The sequence below is a fragment of the Tasmannia lanceolata genome, unplaced genomic scaffold, assembly GCF_043159265.1.
Source record: "Tasmannia lanceolata isolate RefF3 unplaced genomic scaffold, GAP_Taslan_0.1 ptg000008l, whole genome shotgun sequence".
Lineage (NCBI taxonomy): Eukaryota > Viridiplantae > Streptophyta > Magnoliopsida > Canellales > Winteraceae > Tasmannia > Tasmannia lanceolata.
The window spans coordinates 22,419,369-22,444,631 of NW_027518685.1; the positions used below are offsets into that span (position 1 = coordinate 22,419,369).

General features: G+C 39.5%; 2 protein-coding genes across 5 annotated transcripts; both read right to left on the bottom strand.

The window, feature by feature from the left end:
• Positions 1 to 1,099: 1,099 nt before the first annotated feature.
• LOC143884823 (replication protein A 70 kDa DNA-binding subunit A-like) lies at positions 1,100 to 11,119 on the bottom strand. Of its 2 annotated transcripts, none has more exons than XM_077388631.1 (3): positions 10,914 to 11,119; positions 9,349 to 9,658; positions 1,100 to 3,909 (listed from the first exon to the last, which is right to left on the bottom strand). In XM_077388631.1, exons 2-3 carry the CDS (start codon positions 9,618 to 9,620, stop codon positions 1,491 to 1,493), a joined length of 2,691 nt encoding a protein of 896 aa, XP_077244746.1. In that variant the 5' UTR covers positions 9,621 to 9,658; positions 10,914 to 11,119; the 3' UTR covers positions 1,100 to 1,490. The 2 variants fall into 2 exon arrangements, with proteins under 2 accessions (XP_077244746.1, XP_077244745.1); XM_077388630.1 differs by lacking the exon at positions 10,914 to 11,119 and adding an exon at positions 10,067 to 10,291.
• A 3,137-nt stretch (positions 11,120 to 14,256) lies between these two features.
• On the bottom strand, positions 14,257 to 20,622 carry LOC143884824 (uncharacterized). 3 transcript variants are annotated; one of them, XM_077388633.1, is made up of 5 exons: positions 20,462 to 20,622; positions 17,216 to 18,188; positions 16,604 to 16,795; positions 15,852 to 16,022; positions 14,257 to 14,679 (listed from the first exon to the last, which is right to left on the bottom strand). In XM_077388633.1, the coding sequence occupies exons 2-3, from the start codon at positions 18,154 to 18,156 to the stop codon at positions 16,699 to 16,701; spliced, it is 1,038 nt and encodes a 345-aa protein (XP_077244748.1). In that variant the 5' UTR covers positions 18,157 to 18,188; positions 20,462 to 20,622; the 3' UTR covers positions 14,257 to 14,679; positions 15,852 to 16,022; positions 16,604 to 16,698. The 3 variants fall into 3 exon arrangements, with proteins under 3 accessions (XP_077244748.1, XP_077244749.1, XP_077244747.1); XM_077388634.1 differs by lacking the exon at positions 15,852 to 16,022 and adding an exon at positions 18,455 to 18,641; XM_077388632.1 differs by lacking the exon at positions 15,852 to 16,022.
• Between the last annotated feature and the right edge of the window lie 4,641 nt (positions 20,623 to 25,263).

Here is a 25,263-nt window from a genome sequence, read left to right on the forward strand (position 1 = left end):
AAGGAAAAGACCAGGATGGTCCATTCAAAAACAAATAAATAGGTGGATAAAATACATGCCAGAATTAAAGATCAACCCCATCTACGAAAAAGGGGAAGAGAGATAAGGGGGGAGGAAATCAAACAACTCTAAACCCTCTTTATAGACGTCAACCCCGGCTAGCTTGTTGGCTACGCTATTAGCCGACCTTATCCAGGGCGAGCAAACCTAGAGAGTCCTCTATAAGAAGCGAGCAATTCTCCAGGGGAAAGCATGGGAACTACTAGAGAGTCCCCTTCCACCACTACCCTATCCAGTGCAACTCTATCAAAGAGCATGAACCCCTGATGAGCTGCTTGCACCTCTACTTCACTAGAATATGCAATACCTATAGGACCTGCAAAAGACCACCTCACTGATCCCACTTCGTCTCCAAGGAGCCCCCCCTACTCCTGAAGGTCCAAAATTGCCCAAACTAGAGCAGTCAAAATTGAGCTTTAGAAGACCGAAGGCAGGTGGATCCCAAGCCAGTACAATCTTGGGGCCCTGCTCTGAACTGAAGGAAATCACCCTACATCCGTTCAAAAGGTCAAAAGCAGACACAAACCTGAAACAAACACAATCTTCACCCAAGAGATCGTTAGAGCTATCACTTTTGGAAAAACGAAAGCGGGACTCTTAGCATGCCCTTTAAAGACTGAGTGTTTCTCTCCTAAGCAGACACAAACCTGACCCAAGGCACAATCTTCACCCAAGAGATCGTTAGAGCTATCACTTTGAAAAAAGGAAAGCGGGACGACCCTTAGCATGCCCTTTAAAGACTGAACGTTTCACTCCTAACTTCACTCTAACGGCTATCATTCTGACTTTTTTTCACCAGGTAGCCCTTCCAGGCCTCAAAACACGTGAAATTGTGGCTGCTCTGCTACTAAATGTTAGATACCTAAAGCCCCATAAGTGATGGAACATGTTAGATAAAGCACTTTAAACCTGCCCAATACCAAGCCGGGTCCCACCTAGTCCCATATCTAGGCAAGCCCCACTTAGGACTATCACACACACCCCCATCCACAAGAAACAATTCGATGTGCGGAGATAAGATAATGCAACATAACCCATGGATGCAAAAAAAGAAAGAAAAAAATAATCTAGTGCAGCACATGTAAACTACTGAAAGTTAAGGTAACCAGATACCTATCTGAAAATATGTCACAGGCATAAAAGAAAGACACTGAAACATACCTTTATAGTTGCACTTGATGATTACAAAGAAGTAACAGTGCAACAGAGCTAAAGGAGATTGGCAGTTGAACTTCAGTTAGGTTGGCCAAAAAAAGTTACCTTTGTGATATACATCCATCAAAGCTCAACTTCTGTACATAGAAACCTAACAATACCAAGCATCCTCACAATAACATAAACGCAAAGATTCAGTACAGATTGGGATTCACCAGCTTCCTTGAGACATTTAATTTTGTGGGTACAGCAAGAACTTCTCAACTTTACAACATTCAAAACCCTCCTCCCATCTTTGCACTTCCATATCTACCAGTTACACTGGTGTTTCCATATGCTGTAGGGGCAGAATTTGACCCTGGACAGTCTCTAGCCCAGTGCCCACTTTGATTGCATTTGAAGCATTTACCAGAGGCACTATCAGCCATTGCTCCAGTAGGAGGGAGCCTATCCCCATAACCGCCTCCCATTGGTTGTCCCCGTCCACTAATGACCCTTGGGCAATGCTGGGAATTGTGGCCAGAACCACCACAGGTATTACATAGGAGGTACACCCCTGTACTACCTATACTATGGCCTGCAACACCACTATATGTATTCCCTTGTTGTCCAACTCGGTTTCCTGCGGCCACTCCATAACTATCGTAATTGCTACTACTGGCCAGATTGTTTCCAAAAGGAGGTGCACCTTTCCCAATGCCCACATTGTTGTATCCCACATTAGACATTCCAGAATTGGAAACTATAGCTGCCGCCTTTCCCGGAAAAACACTGGGTTCTTCTGGAATCTTATCTATCAAACTCAAAAGATACTTGCTCTCGGATGAGGAATTTACTTTCTCTGCTTTGACAACAGTTGATTTTACACGCTGTTCGTCACTGAAGGTCTCCTCTTTCACTTTCAACTTAAATAAACACTGACCAAAGAGAACCTTCCTTATAATTTCTCCAAATTTTACGTCATCTTGCTCTTCATATTTCAACAAGTACAATTCCTTTGCAGAAATACCCATGATCTCCTCACCAGATTCCTGGAATGCAGTAACCCATGTTACGCCCGTGTGGTCCTGTATTTGAAGATTAAGAAGATACCTATAGTCACACTCGGGGAAAGACTGATCACACCTCTCGCAAAGCCATGTTCCATCACCATTATTGTTAACCTTCTTGTTGCATTGCCTATCCCCAACCATCAGAGGGCAAGCCGTATAGCAGAAATTTTCAACCTTTATGAATGAAATTGTTGCTTTAACGGTGATCCAATCAGGTTTCTCAGATCTTCCAAGCCCCTCATCCTTGATTTGTGAAACAGTTTTACGGACATCTGTCCTTCCCATACTCGATGTGTCTCGGGAAATAGAATGAGCCGCAGTATTCTTCCCCTCTCTATCAAACCACTCTCTTAACCTTTGTGCCTCCGGAAAATCAGGGTTTATGAATAACTGGGATGTAGATATTGTCCCCACTGTCTTCCCGTTAAAATCATTCACCCTAGCAGCTTTCACAGCCACAACAGGATATACCCCAGAATCACACATAACTTGTAGCTGTTGGCCTTCTGCGTTGCAAAAATTTCCCCAAAGAGTTAACTCAACACTTCGGCCAGACATATCCTTCAACTGAAGAGTTCTTTTATGGATTTCAGTACCATTTTTCCTCATTATTGTACTCGAAGGGTTAATCGATGTCACTATACCAATCACATCCACCATAGAATTACTCTCTATGCCCTCAATGTCGCTTATGGGCCGAAAATTGAATTGCTGTCTTGGTATAGAGTTGTCCTCTTCCAAACAAGGCTGAATAGTCGATGTAGACTCCAAAAATATCTCCCAGTCATTATTGAGGTGATTAAAATTCTTCTGAGCTTGTTTCAGGCTTCCCTTGGATATCAAGTACACTTTCCCAACCTCAATCACGTCATAAAATTGATCGGCCACAGCATTAAAACAGGTCACACGGATTTCACCTCCATCAGAGTCAAGAAGATCAAAAGAGAATACCTTTCCCTCCCCCCTTGGATTGTTGTAGCGCCTAAGTTCCCCCTTTGCTGTCACCCGGGCTTTGATTGTCCACCTGCCTTGGTAAGGATTCAGAGCAGCAATGGGAATTATCCTAGCAGGAGCTTCATTCTTAGCTATAGGTCCTCTATTTGCGTACATTGGAGGTGGCTGGTGATATGTCGTCTGAGCTGGGGGCCCATAGCTATTGATGAGAGGTCGTGGTCCTGCTGCAGCACCAGGACCCATATAACTTTGATTGCGATTAGAAAGGTTTTGAGGTGGATTACTGTAACTTCCAGGGACTGATGCCGATCCCGGAAGCCCAACACCTGGCTCGGCTTTCGTGTGGAAAGGAGCCATACCGGTCACATTTTGTCCTGCAGCAGGTCCACCAGCAAGTGAACCACCATAAGATTGTGTATTTCCACCTGGCTCGGCTTTCGGGTGGAAAGGAGCCATACCGGTCACATTTTGTCCTGCAGCAGGTCCACCAGCAAGTGAACCACCATAAGATTGTGTATTTCCAGCTGCTATTCCAGGATGAACCATTGAAGATGACTGTGCGGGAATGGGAACTCTTCCCTGTGGAGCAGGAGGAGCACTACCAGTGGCACCATCCGCATATAGCTTTGGTTCCCCAATAGGACCACACTTTTCAACTATTACTTCCAAGTTGATGATGATAATAATCCTGATTGCATTGTTAGACATGGAAAAATCACAATCAAAGAATAATGAAGTGCAGGCAAAAAGAAAAGAAAAGGCAAGACATAAAAAAAAGAAAAAAAAAAAAGAAGGGAAAAGCAAGACATAATTAACCTAAGGGAAGGGAGATTAATTTACCTATAGAAGATATGATATTAACCACACGGTCCACACACACAAAAAAAGAAGTTAGTAAAAATAACATGACACCTTGACCTCACTTTTCATTTCGATAAATCTGTGATCTGCAAATGAATCCAAAACTTGTAATCTTCAGTTTATTTTTAACCCAAAGTTTTGGATGCTAGGTTTCAGTTAGGCCCCATTGAAGTTTGAAGGGTTGATTGATCATTATTGATTTGGATACCAGCGTATTTTTACGGACTGGATATACTGGTCCACATGCACAAATGCATGTCTGTGGAACAATGTTAGGCAAGTGATACTTTGGACATTGCTAAGAACCTAGGTCAATTAATATCTAAACTTATAAGAGCAATGGTGTAGTATTATTAACTCAAATGATAAAAAGAGTAAATGACAGCTTTTCTTTGCCATGTATGACTGTTGACTGGTCTCATCACAACGGTGTGTGTGTGTGGGGGGGGGGCACTAAAACATGAAGGACCTATTGATCGAGTGACCAACTCATCATTCTGAGTCAATGATCCTATAGTAAAATGAATTGCAAACTTCAGTAATTAGAAAATCATTTCACAGGTACGATATAGTGTTTCCTTTTTCTTTTTCTTTTTTGAATGGTGATATAGTGTTTCCTAGTTTTAAGAAATTATCTCTCAGAATCCAGAACTCTTTTAGGAAATTATCTTTCAGTATCAAGAGCAATTTTCCATGTCTAATTTCCAAAGTAGGCAACATAAAGGAACTTAAATGGTCATCCAAAATGAGTTTCGTGGAACAATGTTTCAACATTCCTACATAGAAGAGACTCCGAAAAAATGTGAAGCAAGCATTCAAAATACTAACATTCAAAGCATGAATTAGTCACTAGGAGTTTAGCGCATGTACCTATGTATCTACTAGATGTACATATATACATATACGCAGAGGGGCTCATTTAGAATCAAAAAATTGGATTTATCTAGGAAGTTCTAGGGTAAAAGGTAAAATGATTATTCATATTTGATAAATATAGGGAAATGATATCACCACTACCGTATTTTGATGATCGCACTACTCACTTTATTAAAAAGTACGGTATGGCCCGCACCATAGGATGATCCAAACCGTCCATTAGATGGGCCACAGCCTAAATAGGTTGTGCCCCAAAAATTATTTCTATAGGTTGATCCTAACCCTCCGATCTATAGAGGGCTAGGATCAACCCTCTAATATTCAGTCCCTCTATAGAACGGAGGGTTAGGATCAACCTATAGAAATAATTTTTGGGGCACAACCTATTTAGGCTGTGGCCCATCTAATGGACGGTTTGGATCATCCTATGGTGCGGGCCATACCGTACTTTTTAATAAAGTGAGTAGTGCGATCATCAAAATACGGTAGTGGTGATATTATTTCGCTAAATATAAATGCAATGAATTGTTTCAGGGCCGATCCTAATTTCTTTGCTTTTATTGACCTGACCCATCAGGACAAGATTCACTTGATTGATATGATACATGTACCAATCCAATTTTGTCCGACATAAAATTCAACTGAATATGTTGAAAATGAAAGAGATTGTGAGGCTCATCCAAGGGTCCACCTCTGATTCACCCAATGCAAAGATTTTCAAAATGTGTGCATAACTGATTTCACATGGAACTGTGACATTCTCTTTTTCTTTGAAATGGTCAAAAAATTTATTAAAATGAAATAAAGAACATAGCTTACAACCAAGGCATAGGTTGCCCCATGCACAAAGAATCCCTACTAAGTCCTTTTTTAGCACACTTTTTTACGGTAAAATGATAGGTGTTTCGTTTTACAAATCTCTAGAATCTCATCGAGGATCCCAACAAGTTTTCATGACACTGGGAGATATTATCTTCGCCCATGATATGACGTGAGACGATTCACTCTCCACCAAAAAGATACCAACAAGATACAAGTGAAGATCCTTAAACCAGTCAGCAATGCACGACCCTCCGCTTCATTCAAGTCCTACCTTCCAATTGGGCCCTGGAAAGATCAAACAAAGCAGCCCAAATGATCCCTAAACACCACACCAGTACCAAGTGGACCCAGTTTACCAAGAGAGGAACTATCGAAATTCAGCTTGAGGGTACTAGGAGGGGGAGGTCCTCCTAGCTTTCTGCATTGCCCTCCCTACTCTACCCCATATGATCACCCATTTATTATGGACGTCTTGGGTAGAGTACCCTGTAAACTCCAAGAATAGGAGGCATTTAACCTTCCCCATCAGCCTATCAAAACTTTCATTGATCTCTTTCCTACCAAATGATCCATGCAACGCAAATGGAGTTAGAAGCCATGGATTAGTTACAGCCAATTACCCTAGGATGGCAGCAACACCAACCCTCCGAAAGAGGCGAGAAAAACCGATTGAATGTGGAATAGGTCAAGGAGCTGAAACCACATTATCCTCACCTTTCTTCACGCTTTGTACACATCGCATATCTGCTCACCAACTCCCAACTCTTTCTCTTCGGGATGTTGGGAGTACTAACTTTTTGATGCACCATGGTCTAACAAAAGCTTTGGACTTCAGGAGCATTTGACCTCCAAACCTTCCCCCAATTGAAGGAATAGTGAACTCCCTTAACCAAACAATGGAAGGAGGACTGCACCGAGAATGCACCTTTGATGTTCGGGGCCCAAATTCTCACATTCGAGGTACAAGACTACACAAAGACACCTTCTAGATGACTAAGAAGAGAAATCATCGACTCAATGTCTTCATCTTAAAAATTGTGACAAAAGGACCAAAACACACTACTCCCTCCCTCTCTCCCTCCCTCCCTCTAGACACAGCCACCACTGCACACAACGAAACCCTATCTCCAAAAAATTGACTCCCCTCCTCTCCCCAAACTTAATCCTAATTTTTTTTATAGGTAAGCTGGGATCGAACCAAACCTAATCCTAATTAAGGACAAAAATTGCTCATAAACACTACAAACCGACTGCCATGCACCAATCACGCACGTGAGCCTTTACCCATGCCCTCCCTCTCTCCCCCCCCAACACAGCACACCACACCACACCACGCCTGCTGATGAGGACCATCCTAAGGTCCAACTTTTAAATTTTAGGTGTATTGTAAGTCCTTTAAGTTATAATAGGGGTACCATAGTCTTTTCTTTTCTTTCTTCTTATATATTGTAAGCCTCAAGGCCTTTCTTTTTTATTCTATATTAACTATGATGATGGAATGATGAATGAAAAGGACTTAGAAGTTTTTCCTCTCGTGTGGATGGGATGTCTACTCTTTGCCAAGGTGTGATGCTTTGATCTTCCCTAAGGTGTGATGCCTCGGAACCCCTTGGTGCGATGCTTTGAGTTTTGGTTGGTGAGATTCCAATCTTGATATCTATCTCTAGTTTCTTTTTTCCCTTATAAACCACCTTCCCATGACCCCACGACCTCCATTAATCTCACCCAAAACGTCATTTGCAGTATTTTCCACCTATATTCTACCCAAAACCCCTAAAATATCCATTAAAAATATTTCCCCGACCTTAAAAACACCATTCAAATCCATTTCTATCCCACGTTTCTCTCTTTTGCCCCAGAACTAATTTTACACCTACCCGACATCCTTCGATAGCTTTCCGGCATATATTTGCACCATCCCAAACTATCCTAAACCCTGTAGAATTATTTTCCCGACTAAATCACCTATTAAGGGCAAAATCCTAATTTCCACCCATCTTTTTCACTCCCGACGTCCCTTTTGAAGAATCGCATTACATCAGATTGGGTGTCTGAGCAAGTACCAATCCTTCCTCCGATCGTCCTGGCATCAGAAAGATCAAAATATTAGTTCAACCTTCGATCGTTCTGCATCACATGCGCATGTACACACACGTACGCACGCAAGTCCTCCCACAACCTGATGCTCTCTTCCCTCCCTAACCTAAACCTAATAAAGGGAAAGATTCCTCCTTGACACTACGAACCCCTTTACCCCTAGAAAAAGCTAGGGGTGTAACTCGGGTTGGGTTCAACCTGAAAAAAAAAAGTCGGGTCAAGTTCAAGTTGCAGGTTTGGGCAATCTGACCCAAGAGAAACCCGACATTTTTTTATCAATAATTTTGTAAGCTTAAAAACTCGGATTAGGTCGGGTTGAACTCGGGTCGGGTCAGGTTCGAGTTGGAAATCGGGTCGGGTCAGATCGGGTTCGGGTTGGAAAAAAGGGTTCCTCGAGTCGAGTCGGGTTGGCCTCAACCCGACCCGAGTTGCACCCCTAGCAAAATCTCTCTCCTTCTCCCAACCCCACGCCACTCCCAGCCCAAGAAAAACACTTGTAATTGCCCGTGATTATGGTTCTCTCTCAACCTTCAAAGACACTTCCAAAGAAGAGGACACTTCCTTGCCTGAATATTTCCAATCCCAGGACCCCTTACGCTCTAGGCTTACACATGATCTTCCTCTTAACCAAGTGGTTTATTCATTTACTTCCTTCTGACAAAAAAATGTGTCTAGAGCTTCTCAATCCAATTAGCAACTGATAACAGAATCTTAAAAAGAGACATAAATAAGTAGGGAGGTTGGAAAGAGCTCCATTAGTGTAAGTTATTCTTCCACCAAAAGGCAAATAGTTATTCACCCATTTCACTTCACCACCATCATCCATTTCACTTCACCATCTATAGGGCCATTGAAGGAACGACTAATTCTTCGCTCTTATATCAAATTGATGTAGGACAGAGTCGAAAGACCTATGAAAGGTGCAGACATATAGCATATGTTGGAAGCCAGAGATGTTACTTCCATAATCTTTGCAAAACACAGCTTCACTGTTATCTCCTTCACACTTTGCATGGGAATTTGTGACGGATACACATACACCTACAAGAATCCAAATCATGGCTAAGCCCTCCAGTTGTCCAGCTAAATTTGAATAATACTAAGTAGGAAGAGGAATCAGGGGGCGACTGGTATTTGAAATTCTGATGATAAAGGTAATGCAAAATTTGAACTATCTTCTCCAAATCTCTCAGAAGTCCCTTCCAACTTTAGGCTTGTAGGATCACCTACTCCCATTTGTTGTAAAAAGTAATCCAATTATTTGTAGGGTCATAGTTCCTTAATTATCCATGTTTACAAGCTTAGTATCATTGTCTTCTGATTATACTAACAATGATAGAAAACAGAAATGCATATAAATACACAACACCTTCTAAACATTACAAATACATAAACATGTACATCTGAAATACAAGTAAATACCCATATTAAAGCCAAAAGAAATAACATAGGGGAAAGAAGTAAAACTCACTTGCGATTCTGGATGACATTGCAGATGAACTCAGTCAACTGAACGATCGATCCCTTCTGCAATTTCCCCGATTTAATGATATGATTCAACTGTGTAGCAAGCATCGCTTGCTGGAGATGCATTCCATCAGACAGAACCATCCGATACCGTTCGTTGTTTGTGTTCTGCGCGGTGTTTACTAATCTAATATCAAAGACTTGAAGAACAGGCTTCAAATCTGCATCTCCGTTGCACACCATAGCTATCGCATCTTTTGTCAGGTTAACTGCCATTTTTCCCTTGGCAGAAACTTAGTAGAAAACCAGAAACCCTAGACGAAAAACCAAAGAACACGGATCAATGGAAGATGAACGAGTTCCTCAAAATCAAAACTAAGAAAAGTAGTAAAAATGCAGAAACCCTAGAAGAACAAACGAAGAACACAGATCAATGTCGAAGAACGAATTTCTCGAAATCAAAACTCAGAAAACTGGTAAAAATAATCAGAAACCCTAGAAGAAAAAACGAAGAACACAGATCAATGTCGACGAACGAATTCCTCAAAATCAAAACTCAGAAAACTAGTAAAAAATGCAAAAACCCTAGAAGAAAAAACGAAGAACACAGATCGGTGTCGACGAACGAATTCCTCAAAATCAAAACTCGTAAACACGAGAAGTTTCATCGAGATCGAAGTAAAAAAGTAATAGAAATTTTCATTTTTTTTTTTGGTTGATACCTGTTTGATCAGTGATGCTTTTCTTAGACTAGTTTACTTATACCATTGTCAAAAGCTCCGAAGCGGAAAAGATGGAAGATTAGAGAGAAACGAACTTCCAGTTATTATGGGTATTTGATTCAGAGAAATGAACCGAGCGAGAGATAGAGGAGTTCAAAACCCTAGAGGGAAACCGCGCAATCTAGTTTTGAGTTCCCCTTTTTTTAGACAGAGAATGAGGGAAATCTCGAAAGTAACCCTATATATAGATTGGCGCTTCTCGGTTTGGACGCGTGGGCCATGGGGCTGTTTGGATTGAACGTAGACCCGGCGAACGGGTAACCCGAGCGGGTACGCGTGGGTACGGATACAAAATACCCGTGATTCTACGGGTAGGTTTTTCATGTACCCATACCCATCCCCTGCGGGTTGGGTAAACCCACGGGTAACCCGCCGAATTTAAATTTATATTTTTGACCTGATTTTTTTCTCCAACAAAAGCTTTCACGTACCCACGGAATTCCGTGAATTATTTTTGTTCAACAGAAGCTTTCACGGAACTCCATGGGTACCCACAGAGTTCCGTGAAATATTTTTTTTCCTCTTGATGGAGTCGGCATGAGAAGAGACAAGATCCCTAACATCTGAGATGGTTTTCCTGAGGAGGAGATCTGATAGGATTGAGGAGAGGAGAGGAAACTAAGGTTTCCTTGGAAGAAGTGGCGAGGATGGTGACGGTGAAATCATGTTTTTGGGAGATTTGCGAAAACGGTGAAGAGAGAAAGAAGAAAAATCTTACATTTAGTGGGGTTTTCAGGCTCCCTCAAATCTCTCTCATACCGATGAAGAGAAAAAAGAAAAATCTTACCGAAGAGGGTTTAGTGTAGTGATGGTGATGGTGGGTTGATGAGGTCGGAGATGAGGTGGGGTTGAGCAGCAATGGTGGCTACAGGATCGGGTGGTCAATGATGGTAGAGAAGTGGCTGCAAATCCCTCCCTTCTCCCTCATATTTTCCTTGCAATGAAAATGAAAAAATCAAAGAAATCTGCTATGTTAAAAACCCTATTTCGATGGCATATGTTATTAGGTCTTCTTTAACACTTACGGGTAAACCTGCGGGCACCCGACCTGCTGATCACGGGTACGGGTCGATTTTTGACAGGTATACATGTTGGTACCTGTACTCAGGATTTCACTACGGGCCGGGTGTACCCGTGGGTACGGGTGTCATTTTGCCAGGTCTAATTGAACACATTTCAGGCCAAACCAAATTACGTGGCTCAAACCCTTTCACTGATATATTCACCCCACTTTCTTACCCTGGCCAACCCCTTTGATATGTAAAAAAGAGTACGTTATAAATACACTAGAGAGAGAATCTATATCACTTCCCAACGGCAAAAGAGCCATGGTACCAGGAACAACCCAAATACATGCTTGTCATTGGTAACGAGAACAATGGATTTCAAAGCACCGGAATATCCGCTTCTCAAATAGTTAAACCGAAGTTTACACTAGCCCAAGATCCAGAATAAAAGGAGGAGAAGAACAATCATAAAAAAATGCACTTCAACATATGATTAAAAGAACAACACTACAAGTATAACAATAGAAAAAGAAACCTTCAAACTATTGAGAAGATATGGGGCAAGTGGGCTCTTTCCTTCAACCATAAGCTTGCACACAAGAGAGCTTCAATGGAGGTCTTGCTAGTGGAGAATCTCTACAAAAGTGGGTAAATGAGATTATGCTTTTCGATCAATGGAAAATAGAGTAAATGACTTCGGTAAGTGATAGTGGTATGGGAAAGTGGAGACTTAAATGCTTAAAAAAGAAGAGGTGGTTTTAGAGTTTCAAAGAAAGGTTTGAATTGAAATAGGTAGGTAGTGTGAAAAGATGGAGCAAACATGTGTGACCCACACATGTGCAAGCTAGGCAAAACGACCAACATGCCCATGGACACAAAATTTTAATTTTGTCCTCACTACATCTCTCGAAATAAAAATAAAATAAAAGCTACCCAAAAAATACACTTTAAAATTTAACAATTGGATTGTTCCAAATAGCCATCTTAAGATTTTATCTTGTATTCCTGGGGAGTTATTATTTCGCCCGCATTTGTTCCCCGGGCCACCCCCTTCCGTGTCTTAAAAGATAGAGAAATGGAGATTTGAGTCAATAATCAATTTTGGACTCAATTCTAAAAATCAATAATTTGAGTTCATTATCAATTTTAGTCAGAGTCAATTCTCAAAATCCAAAATCGTACAGGCCTTCATTTATGTTGAAATTGATTTCCATCCAAAACCCCACGGCTGTGTTTGTTTTGGATTTTGAGAATCGATTTGAGTACAAAACTACTTTTAGACCCCATTTGTTTTAGATTTTGAAAGCATAATTGCGAGTCCAAAACTGATCTTGGGACTCAAAATTAAACACAATTTTGAGTCCAATGATCAACTTCCACACGTCCAAACTACGCAAGGAAAAAGCTGCTACATAGGGAAAAAGACGGAGTATGACTCAAAAGGGGGGTGTTCAATAAAATTGGGACCATCGGCCTAACCTAAGTGACCAGTAGTGGCATATGATAAACGATCGAGATATAAATTACATTTCTATCTTAATCATCTATGTGTAATTCACATATAGACTTCTTTGGCCTAAAAAAAGGAAAGATTCTATGGAGATTGATTTTGTTGGCTACTTAATGGGCTATAAGGAAAGAAAGAAACAACTAGAACTTCAAAAGTGAGTATCATTCTATTTTTACGAAGGTGATGTACTTAACTTGCAGATGGGTGCAAGTGATTCCTTGCTTCAGGGATGTTACTAGTTACACTATGATCTATAATTAGAAAGAAGTTTGCAGGAGCTCAAAGAAGATGTCCTTGCTCCTAAGTAGACCCCGCCATACACTGGGAAGTCGGAACTAAACTCGGGTCCTCTGGAATTGGTGGCATCCTTAGAGACGATCAAGGTCTAACTAAGTGAGTGTTTTCTGGCTCTACTGGATTTAAGGGTTCCAATGAGACGAGGTGTCAGCCATCTTAAAGGCTAGATCATTTGATTGTGAAAGGAGACTTCAAGAATGAGATGAGATGGATGGATCTTAAGAGCCGGCATCCATAGAGAAATGGGAGCGCCGGCGAAGAAATTCGAGATCAACTGAGAGGGCACAAGATCATTTTTCAGCATGTCAAAAGGTCGGCCAATAGTGATGCCGTTCGACTAGCTTGAGCTGTAATTGTTGTCATATGGAGCTATTTTTATTCTTGATTTTTTGCATCTCCGACAGTGTCTTGCCTTTGTTTTCTTGTATTTGACCACCTTGGCCTAGAGCTTTCCCACGTTTTAATATAGTTTCACCGTTCAAAAAAATATTATCTACATGTAAGTCAATGATTGGATTGTTAGGATCTATGGACAATTTTTTGGGCATTGTCAATTCAAGATTGTGCGCACTGATAAGATATCTAGATCCACACTTCCATGCTGGATAAATGAGTTGCACAGGACTATCTCACGACTGCACAATACCCTTTAGAAGAGGTTACAATTACATTAAATTTCCCCGTATCTTAAGAAGGGAGCTAGATGCTACAGTAGATCTCCCCCCGGCTCGTTGTCAACACTGTACACATTCACATACAGTAAAGTGATCACAATTCATAGGCCATCATATGAATTGGCTACATCTCAAAGATCATTAGTGATAGACCATCCCTATAATTTAACCAATACCCTTGAAATCAATGCTAAATAATTAATTTGTTGGACTCACACAGGGAAAAACATGTGTAGTTGTGTAATCCAGACCGTTGATCTTGTAGATCACATGAGGCCCGCATTGTCCTGATGCCATGCTGAACAAATATACCATCCATTAGATAAAGGCCTATAATAATCAATGGCTTAGCTTTTCTTAACATAACCCTAAACAATGATCGATGGACCAACGCCTTAGGTCACCCAATCAAGGCAGGCTCAACAACAATGAGCCAAACTTGTGGTCATTGGTCAGAGCCAGCACCCCCCTTACATAATATGGCTCCACCCTTGTATCATCATCTGAGACCAGCAGCGAAGTTGGAACCTCTTCCCATTCTAGAGTGACGTGGGAACATATCACCATGGACTTTTGTGACCGTAGGACAAGCAGCCCCAACACTCTTGACAACCCCGAAATAGAACTCCACGCAAAAGAATCTATAGAAAAATATTACATAAAAGAAAAAAAAAATCAGGGAAACCACAATTACCGTGTTTTTCATAGATAGAGCTTTCACTGCCACAGTCTGCGAGTTATTCTTCGGCCGAGATATCCATCGATTGCATGTGACTGTCCAAGAAAGTGAAAGATGCTCGGAATTGAATATGTTTCAATTTGGAAGCTATCAGAAAGCTGTGTTATGCTTCTGTAATATCTTGAACAGTTTTTACGCACATTCAAACACATCTCCAAATCTGCTGTGTATTCTCAGAAGACTTTACTAACTTAAATCTGTATCTCTTTCATACATTTTAAGCACAAATCATGACGTGTGCAAATTGTCAAACAAGTGTATATCAGAGCTCCTTTACAGATATTGCTCTTTGAAGGCACCCGCCGATCACCTGAGTTCATCTTTGCCTGTGCCAAACAGGTAATGTACGACTGAGATAATGGAAAATTTAGATGTTGATGAAGCACAAGAAATAGACTACATTGTAGCAAGATCAAATCATTTTGCAATTTGAGCAGAGAAAAAAAATAATAACACAGTTGTAAAGAGTTGTAGCATGTTGTAGTTCGCAAAGTGCAGTTTAAGTTTCCCCAACTTTGGATGGCTGTTTCCAACAATTCTATGTTCTTGTAGGGCTGGAGAGTTCAAAAAAAAAAAAATCTCAAGCAGTTGTAGTTTTTCTATTCCTATTGGCCTTCATCTTTCTGATACCACATGGCTTGGATCATGGTCAGACTAGAATAAGACTGACTAATTTTGTGGCACTTTTTTATAAGCCAACTTTCTTCTTTTTGTATGATATTCAAATGTCATCGATAAGTGCCAATTGATGATAGCATTGAGTTTATAGCTTGGAATTAGATTAAATAGGGGTATTGGAGAATGCTTATGTGATTGCTTTGTTTTTATGTGCCCTATATTGATAGACAAGCTTATGCTTGGCTGCTTGCTATGATGGTAAGAATAGCTCACCACAGGACTTCTTTCACACTGTTATTTAGGTAAGCATTGCACTATGGTTATGCCACTTACATTCCATTGGATGTATACTGCAATGCATGTAAAAGTAGCAAATGCTTGTGCGTTGGTGTTTTAGGATCATAGCACGAATGCAATACAAATATGAAGTCAAAGTGCTTGTAATATACAACCATTTGTAGAAGCAGAAATAAAATGTAGACAACCATTAATACCCCAAACCAGTTTTTCGTTGTGTGAGAAGTGGGTAAGGTGTGAATGGAAACGCATATAAACTACAAAAATAACTGTTTTCCATGAACTCAATTGTCTTTTTTTAAACTTAAATAATTCAATAAGTAAATGTCAATAGCCAAAGGACTGGAGAAAACAAGAAAAAGGCTTTTTTCTCCCGAATAATAAAGCAGTAGAGTCCCAAAACAAAGTGAAATCAAGAAACTATAGGAGGCTGAAAATCCAACATCAGAGTAGTTGCAGCAGCAACAATCAAGAACCACTCCTAAATACTGAAGACCGATGTACAAAATATCAGTACTCATATTCAATTTGTCTGAATTTATCAGTTTAGCAGGATATGAGCAGCAAATTCCAAAAAACTTACTGAGATTTTTAATTCCTTGGAAAAAATCGGTGGGTCTGACTTTTGGGCTTCCTGCGCCATGCGCGTCTTTATGTTATAAAGCATACATTTCGTAGCTGTCTGCGATGGCTTTAGTTTTTTCCTCATATCCACAGGCAACTACACTGCTAGACTAACAATATATTCCAAAATCTGACAATATTTAATAAGTGTAAGCAATTTTCATGGAGTTGCTATTTTAGATTAAGGACTTATTATTCTAAACACTAATGGCCCGACCTTCATATAAGTAGATAATGCAGATTGTCCAGTGACACACAGACAAAGAAATTGATCAGTCTGAACAATTCTCAAATAACAAAACATTTTGTATCAGATGTAAACATAGCAATCAACTGATTTCATATTAACATTCCAGATTTCAACCGCACACCAAAAGGATGGCGAATCAACTTGCGTAATTTTCAAGTTCCAATAAGCTTTATAAAAGCTAAATTTTGGGATCCTACATTATGTTTAGTAAATACTAAATACCCAGACGAAAATGCAATTCAGAATGCATTCAACTTGCGTAATTTTCAAGTTTCAATAAGCTTTATAAAAGCTAAATTTTGGGATCCTACATTATGTTTAGTAAATACTAAATACCCAGACGAAAATGCAATTCAGAATGCATTTAAGCTTCATCGTCGTCATCAGTATCAGGAGAACAGACACAGCACATTAAACCAAAGAAGAGAGTAAAATATGCAGGCAATAGTTGAGAGAGTTACTTTTCAACCCACTTCACGGTAAAAGAATGCCACAGCAAAATCTGATTCAGCGTAAACTCTTCTGAATTAAGGAAACTTAAAACTGAATTTATCATTCAGCTTTGAATATTTTCACCATTAGTTTCCATCAACCAAGATATTGGATGTACATCTATAGGCAGCTGAATGCCCTCAACCATTTGGGTTGTGTCCCTGAAACACATGTAGAAACACATGTTAATCATTCCTTTCCCAAATCAAACATAAAGGGGCCGTTTGGATATCGATATTTTAAAATCTTGGATTTCCTCAAAATCCTGGATGGGAGACGAGAGAAGGATACCGTCCCGTACTCCTGTGTTTTTTAATTTCTTGCCCTCTTTTCGTCGAGCAATAGAGTAGGAGATCGTCCTGTGTTTCCAGGTTTTACAAGTCTCAGGATGGGGGAGAGATTTCTAAAACCTGGATTTCTTAATTAAAATCCAGGATAATGGATTGTAAAATCCAGAATTTTACACAACTTTCAAACTAAAACCTGGATTCTAAAATCCACATATCCAAACAGCCCCAGAGAGTCCCAGGCATAAAACATAGAAGATTAAACTAGTAAGAAAAGATTTATTTTCACATTACCCTCCCCCCTTCAATTCAGGGCAATTACGCTTGTCATGGTCAGGCACCTTGCAATGATTACATTTTCTTTTCTTCCTTTGTGTCAATTTCGTACTGGATTTAGATCCACCACAATTACTAGGAAGCACTTCCAGCTTTGCATTTTGGGGATCATCAATAATTATCTGGATTGTAGAAACCACTGCTTGGCGTTCTCCATTGCTACCAACTTGAATGCTTTGATCGACAGAGCTGTGAACCTCTCTGACACTAGGATTATTTTCTTTCGCATAAAGAATTTCTTCCAAACACTTATGTAAAGCATTTTTTGCTACATTATAAGCATGTAAAGACGTCACCCCTTCTTCAACACATTTATTAGCCAAGTGAAGCAAATCATCATATCGTGATGCGGTGTCTATATCTGTACTGTTCGACATATCAGTAGGTTGAAGTGGTGTATTTGAGAGAGTCCTCTGCGAACGAAGGCGGTGGATTTCGCTTGGACTATTTAGGGGATGATTATGTTTCTCTTCAAATTTTGTGACAACCCATTTCCCAATGTCTGTCGTCGATAACTTAATCATTGCCTTGCAACCTTCTCTTGTAATTGCTCGTGGCCTCTTAATCCTATCTGTTCTATTCTCATGTTTTTTATCACGGAAACCCTCTTTGGAACATACAAAACATCGTGAAAGAACTTTTCCATCTTTCTTTGAAATACGTCTACTACTAATACGGGTGCTAAAACCACATTTCCCACCATATACATTGTAAAAATTTCTTGCATCCTCCTCCAAACCGAACTCCTTGCCAAGAAATGGAGTTAGGTTAGCATCTAATTGAGGTATAAAAAACTGCTTTAGTGCAGAATTATCCACCATATCATCTTCTACTGTATCATCTTTGGGACACAAAGAAGACTTCATCACCACCTCAATCTGCTCTGGAGTGCTTCCCATTAAGCAGCATTCAGAAGTTGACTTTCTGGCCCCTTACAATTACAAAAACAAAAAAGAAAAGAAAAGAAAAACATGTCAAATATAGGAAAATCATGATCTAGAAATTTCTACCTTTCCAAACAAAAATAAAAAGTAGATATTTTTTGGGGAGATTGATACATGAAGTAGAGATTAGACTAGCAGTTTCAAATCATATAAATGTTAAATCACCAGGGAAAATGACACAATTTACTCATTAAAACTATTAGCTTTTCTTGTCTTTCTTAGCTTGAAGATATTGAAGACAATGTCCACTTACTTTTCTAGGAAAGCAATGTCCTACGCACTTATGCATAAACCTTGACGCAGTTCCCTCGACATTGAATGGTTACATTACATCCAAGAGTTTGGAACAAATGAACATGTATCAGTGCAAAGAAATTGGCAATAGACCAGCCAACAGGAAACAGGGAACAGATCCACTATCAGAACTACAGGTTAAAAATCTGAACCATATCCTCAAATCAGTTAGTAGTCCAAGAAAAACAAATGCAAACAAGGCACCATAAACACCAAATTAACAGCCTTCTGTAAAAGAAGGAAATGCTTCATAGAGTATAGTTATAGATAATAGAAGCCAGCATGATGTGGTGTGGTCTACGTGATAAGAAGCAAACCAGGAAGAATTTTGCATATGAAGGGATGATATTAACAGTATGAACAATTTCATCTGGGAACGATTTTTTTTTTAGTGGTAGAAAATTGCATTAAAAAGGAAGAAAAAGGGGAAAACCCGAAGACCGAGATGGTCAATATGAGATATAAACAACAAAGATAGAAAATAGGAAAAACCACTACTCTTTAAAAGGGGAAAAAATAAAAATCACTCCCGCTCTGACTAGCCTATCGGCATCACTATAATTCGATCTTCTAATGTGCTGGAGAGAGATGGATGATCGTGCCACTCGGTCCATAATCTCGTAAATCCAATGTGCAAATCATCAAGGATAGGAGAGGCCTCCCTTCAATTATCATATAAAATTGATGGAATCTCTCTCCGCTATCAATGAGTCTACAAGGATGGGCTCAATGATCCTGATGCCTTGGAGAACCACTCTAATGTCCACCTCGTTGGAGTTTGCAACCCCAATGGGGCTCAATAAGGCCCAACTCGTCGAACCGCTATCATCTATTACAACCCCGTCGACACCAGCTGGCCAAGGATTCCCCAGGCTAGGCCCATCAAAATTGAGCTTTAACTAACCCAGGCCAGGCGGTTACCAGTCTTGGGCCTCACCACTCATTCACACCTCTTTCCAGCCATTCCAAAAGATCAAAAGCTGAAACAAACCCGAAACTGGGTAGGGTTCTCACCCAAGAGATAGTTAGCACAATCACCCTCGAGAATATGAACTGAGGGCTTGGACATTTATCTCTTTCAGTAACACCCAAATCATATCTAGCAATATTACATTCCAAAGTATTTTTTTTCTTTTTTCCTTCCAGGGGACAAGGGTCCAACTCTCCAACAGATCTGAGAGACCGGAGGGGAAAACCCATGACATACCAAATCTGCTAAGGATTCTACAACAAACATACTGACCAATCCGCAATGCGGTTATATCTGATCTTTACAATAAAAAAATGGGGCCTTGTCAGTAATGCTTCATAAGTATGTGTGACCATGCCTAGAAGACAACCTTATGTTTTACCGGGAATAGAATATAAAGAATATGCTAGCACCATCTTATAAGCATGGACTTCTGAAATGCTTATTATCAGCATAATTGTATCAAGAAACAGTATATTTATTTACAAATGGATTTGCTAGAGACCATCGCAAGGCGGCAGTTGCATGAGAGAGCAGACACGTCAGATGAATTAAATGAATATGACAAAATCTGTTGAAATGAAATGGCTTCTGAGATGGTCCCTAGCAAATCCCATTTAAAAATAGTATAAGCATCTCTATATTTGCCTGGAGAAATTATGTTCAATCAGTATATATCAGAAACATCGAAATGAAAAGATCCAAATGGTAGCCTCTCGTGCATGCACATAAACGAAGCAAACTCAAACATGAAAAGATTTGATTATGGAAACACGGAAATGACTGGTTGGAGTTTTTCTGTTACCAAATAAGACTTTTACAGAAGGGTCATCCATGGCAACCAAACGGTTCGAACAACGTAAAGACTAGAAAAGTTGAAATTGGATGAAAAGAAAACCCAAAATCAATCGAATTGAGCAGAGGGATCAACTAGAGAAATAGTCAAAAAGAAATATGATAAAAAAAACACAGAGTAGAATCGAAGGAGAAGAAAACCTAGCCTCAAAATGTCCCTGTATATTGAGGGGATCGACCCTCCGTTTGTGACAGGAAATATTATTGACCGGGCTCCAGTGGCGGGCGAGGTTACCTTCTCTTTGCTTTCTCTTTCCCTTTTTTCCTTTCCCGCGAGAGAGAGAGACAGAGAGACAGAGACCTACGAAATACCAAGTGAAGGGTCGAGCCGTATCTTATCGATTTGTATCTTATTGCTCCTTATTCATCCAATCGTTATTTAGGGGGGCCACACAGTGGGGGCCATCGTAATAACCGTCCGATGGCCGATGGGAGGATTTTTAATGATGCAGCAACGGCCTGGCAAACGGGTGGGCCGGGTCATAAATTACCCGGAATCTTACGGGTCACAAGTGATCTGACCAAGACCCCATCCGCATTGACTGGCTGGACCAGCGGTTCATCCAGTTTTTTTTGTTTTTTTTTTTTCCACACTATATCGAAACAAAGATGGTGATTCTGAAGTGCTCTCCAGGTTGATCAGCAGAGGAAGAAAGAACACATCGGGATCATGGATGATCCAAACCGTCAAAATTAATGTTCTTTTCCAAATAATCTCGTTGATTGATGAATGATGAGCTCAATAATCAAAGTTGTCATGAGATTGTCACCTTTTCACATGCCCGAACGTTCCTAGTATTCAACATTGACGTGACACTTTCATAAGCTTTCAAAGTGAAAACTTCTTTTATAGGACCGAAACACGATTCCTCAGGTTTTACGGGCACCCGCAGGCCCACCTGGCCCGGTCCGGCACAGTTTTGATGGGACTTGTACGAGCCGGGTCAAATTTCAACAGGTCACAACCCATAAATTCCGGGTGGCCACGTGGGTCCAAGTCACTTTTTTCCAGGTCTACCATAAATCAGCATTTCACTTTCTAACGGAGGGTTGAGATTAACAAACTTGTGCTTAAGTGAGATTAATCAGTCTTCACATATCACACCAGTCCTTCCCTACTTATACAGAGTTTTCACACGCGAAGTCTCTTCACGTATAGACCTGGAAAAAAGTGACCCGACCCGTGGGTCCATCCGCCCTGCCCGTAATTTACGGGGTCCATGTCACTAGTTAGTGACCTGTTTGAAATTTGACACAGCCCGTATAGGTCACATCAAAACTGGGCCGGACCGGGTGGACAAGCGGGTCGCGAGTGCCCATAAAAACCCAGATGATTTAGATTTTATATGGTATAAGCCCTTATAGTCCCGTATTTTTCATAAAGTACTTTACCGACCGCATCATACATCATAGGATGATCTAAACTCAAGGTGGGAATTGGGTCGTGCCGGCATGCGGCACGGCACGATTGCTACAGTGACCTGGCCTATGCCGGCACAGCACAAAGGCGTGGGCAGTGCCGGGCTAGGCTTGCCGGCCCGCTGGCACGACACGGCCCACTTGCAATTTTGCCTTTGTTTTTTGGTGTTTTCTCAAAAATACCCCTTAAAGTTAGAAAAACCAGCTGGTGAGTGAGAGGGTATTTCGGAAATTACATTGTGTGATTTCTTGTGTTCCAAAATTACCCTTCCCAACAACTATATTTGGGGGGTACTTTAGGGATTACCCATGTTTTTACTAAAATAACCCCTCAACAACTATATTTGAGGGTACTTTAGGGATTACACATGTAACCCCCTAACAACTATATTTTAGGGGTATTTTGGTAACTCATTATATTACAAGTCCTATAAATATCCCTCCCCCTTCCTTCATTTCTCGTCATCGATTACTCTCTTATTACTCTCACTCTTATTGCTCTCTCTTTCATATTACTCTCTCTAATCTTCTCTTTAATTACATCAAATTCTCTTATTACATTCAATTCTCTAATTATTCTCTCTTATTACTCTCTCTAATCCTTCTCTCCATTACGCACTTTGATTAGCGATTAAGAATAAGGGATTAAGGAGGTGCTTAACAACTTGCGGTAATTAGTATTCAATAAGGCGTTTAACAACTTCGTGGGCGATTCAAGCAAAGTTGAGGTATTTATAATTTATTTTTTTAAATTTACTTATAGCCCATCTTTGTAATTTTTTAAAAATGGCCAGTTCAAGTGACCACTATTTTGAACCAAATGAAATAATGGGAAATGATGAATTACTGGAGACTTGTGTAGAACCTTGGAATGATGAAACATATACTCCAGAATCTGAATATCCAATTGCTCCTGAACCTACCGAAGGACCTTATAGTACTAGTGGGAGTCAAGTTCCTAGTACTAAAACGTCTAGATGTAGTATTTCACAAGTATGGAAGTTCTTTACCATTGAAGAAAAGAAGGATTCTAAGGGAGTTTTAGAATAAAGGGCAATTTGTAAATTATGTAAAAAAAAAATTAGTTGTAAGAGTAAAGGTGGAACATGGCACATGACAAGGCATTCCACTATTTGTAGTGCAAAGTATGGGTCATTAGACCCTAAACAAACCCAATTAAGCCTCACTTCTAGTTCATTATAAACTTTTTCTTATTCTCAAGATAGGAATAGGAGAGAACTAGCATCATGCATCATACAAGATGAGCAACCATTTATTATGGCTGAAAGTAAAAGATTTGAAAAATCTATGCAAAAAGCTCTAAATCTTGCTTTTAAAAAAGTAACTAGAAATACTATAAAATCAGATTCCTTTAAATTATTTATTGAAAGCAAAGAACAATTGATTTCAAGTTTTGAAAATTTTAATGGAAAAATTGCACTTACTTATGATATTTGAACTAGTAAACAAAAAGAAGGCTATATTTGTGTAACAGAACATTACATTAATTCGAACTGGATGTTAGAAAAAAGAATACTTAGTTGTACTCAATTAGAATTCCCGCATAATAGTCATTCTATATCAAAATATATATTATCTACTGTTCACGATTTTAAAATTCAAAATAATTTTTTTTCTATTAGCTTCGATAATGCTAGTAATAATACTGCATCAATAGGGTTATTAAAATCTCAATTGAAGCCTATTTTAGATGGACAACTATTTCATATTAGATGTGCATGCCATATTTTAAATTTAACTGTACATGATGGTTTATTGGAAATTGCACCACAGATAGAGATTGTTAAGAATTGTCTTCAATTTATTCAGTCTTCAGGGCATAGAAGATAAGAATTTAAAGCTTTATGTAAAATTTTTGGAAAACAACTACAAAAAAATCTCCTTAGATATTAAAACTATGTGGAATTAAACTTATAAAATGTAAAAAACATCATTTGAGTTCAATACTATAATTACAATATTTTGCCAAGAACATATGCCTCCACCTTGCAATCATGCTATATCTCTAGAATATTGGACCAGTTGTGAAATTATTGCAGATTTATTAGATGTATTTTTAAATGCAACTAATATTCATTCCGGTGTTTACTATCCAACTTCACAATTAATTTTTGGTCAAATATATAAAATTACTATTTGTTTTAAAAACAATAGATCGAGATTGGGAAATGGAAGTCTGCTTCATATAATTGAGGATAAATTTAGAAAATATTTTCAAGAAATTCTTCCTCTATATTTTTTAAGTACAATAATATACCTAAGGATCAAGTTATAAGGTTCAGAGGTCATTTTATATGCACGCAATGAAAACACAGGTATTGGATCTGGGCATAGTACAGATGAGATTACAAATTTATTACATTCTATGTATGCATTGTATGAGACAGAACATGGACATACAAGACTGAGTTCTTCACAAAACTACCAACCTATAAATAACCCACTTTGGTCACTAATAAATAAAAAAAAGACCTATAAATAGTGCTAGTACATCTTCTGATGGGCTATCATTATATCTGTGAAATGATTATTTAAGCTACCTTAATCCTGATGAATGAGAGAGTTTCGATGTTTTGACATGGTGGAAAGAACAAGAAAAAAGTTATCCAGTACTATCCGCCATGGCACGTTATCTACTAACCCCCCGGTGTCCACAGTAGCATCGGAGTTTGCTTTTAGTGCATGTAACAAGGTCTTAGATGACATACGAAGCAGAATGTCACAAAAAATAGTAGAGGTATGCGTGTGCCTCAAGGACTGGTTGGATGCAGATGATAGAGCACAAGATAGAAGAAAAGACAACTCAACCGACTCACCTGAAGAAATATGAAGATTCAAATTTTTAAGCCGTTAATTTCCACTTGTACTTCACAGTGTATTTGTACTTCATTTTTTCTTTTTTTCTTATATGCTGGTGGGTTAGAGGCAAGGTTCGATGTCCTCCTCTAATAATTTTATATATTAACAAAATTTTAAGGTGCCGTCCGGGTTCTTGGATAAATATTCCGGGCACAATCGATCTTTGTTTTTAAATTACTTGCAATTTGACTTGCAAAATTTTCCAAATTTTTCGAACAAGTAAATTCTCGGAGTTCCGAGAAAAATTACAGTAGAAAAAAACATATTATCGGAATTCCGAAAAAAATTATAGTAGAAAAAAAACATATTCTCGGAATTTCGATAAAAATTCCAGTAGAAAAAAACATATTCTCGGAATTATGAGAAAAATTACAGTAGAAAAAAAAAACATATTATCGAAATTTCGAGAATGCACTTGTTTGGAAAAAAATAACCGTTACGTGCCGAAACGTGCCGGTACGGCACAGTATGCCAAGACACACCACGAGTGGGCCGCGGGTCGTGCCATGCCTAACCCCCACCCTTTGGCGTGTCGGCACGGCATGGCCCGTGACCAAATCGTGCCCTGCCAGCACGGCTCACGGGCCACGTTGGGCCGAGTATTTTCATGCCGTGCCGGCACGGCCCTGTTTGCCACCATGAAT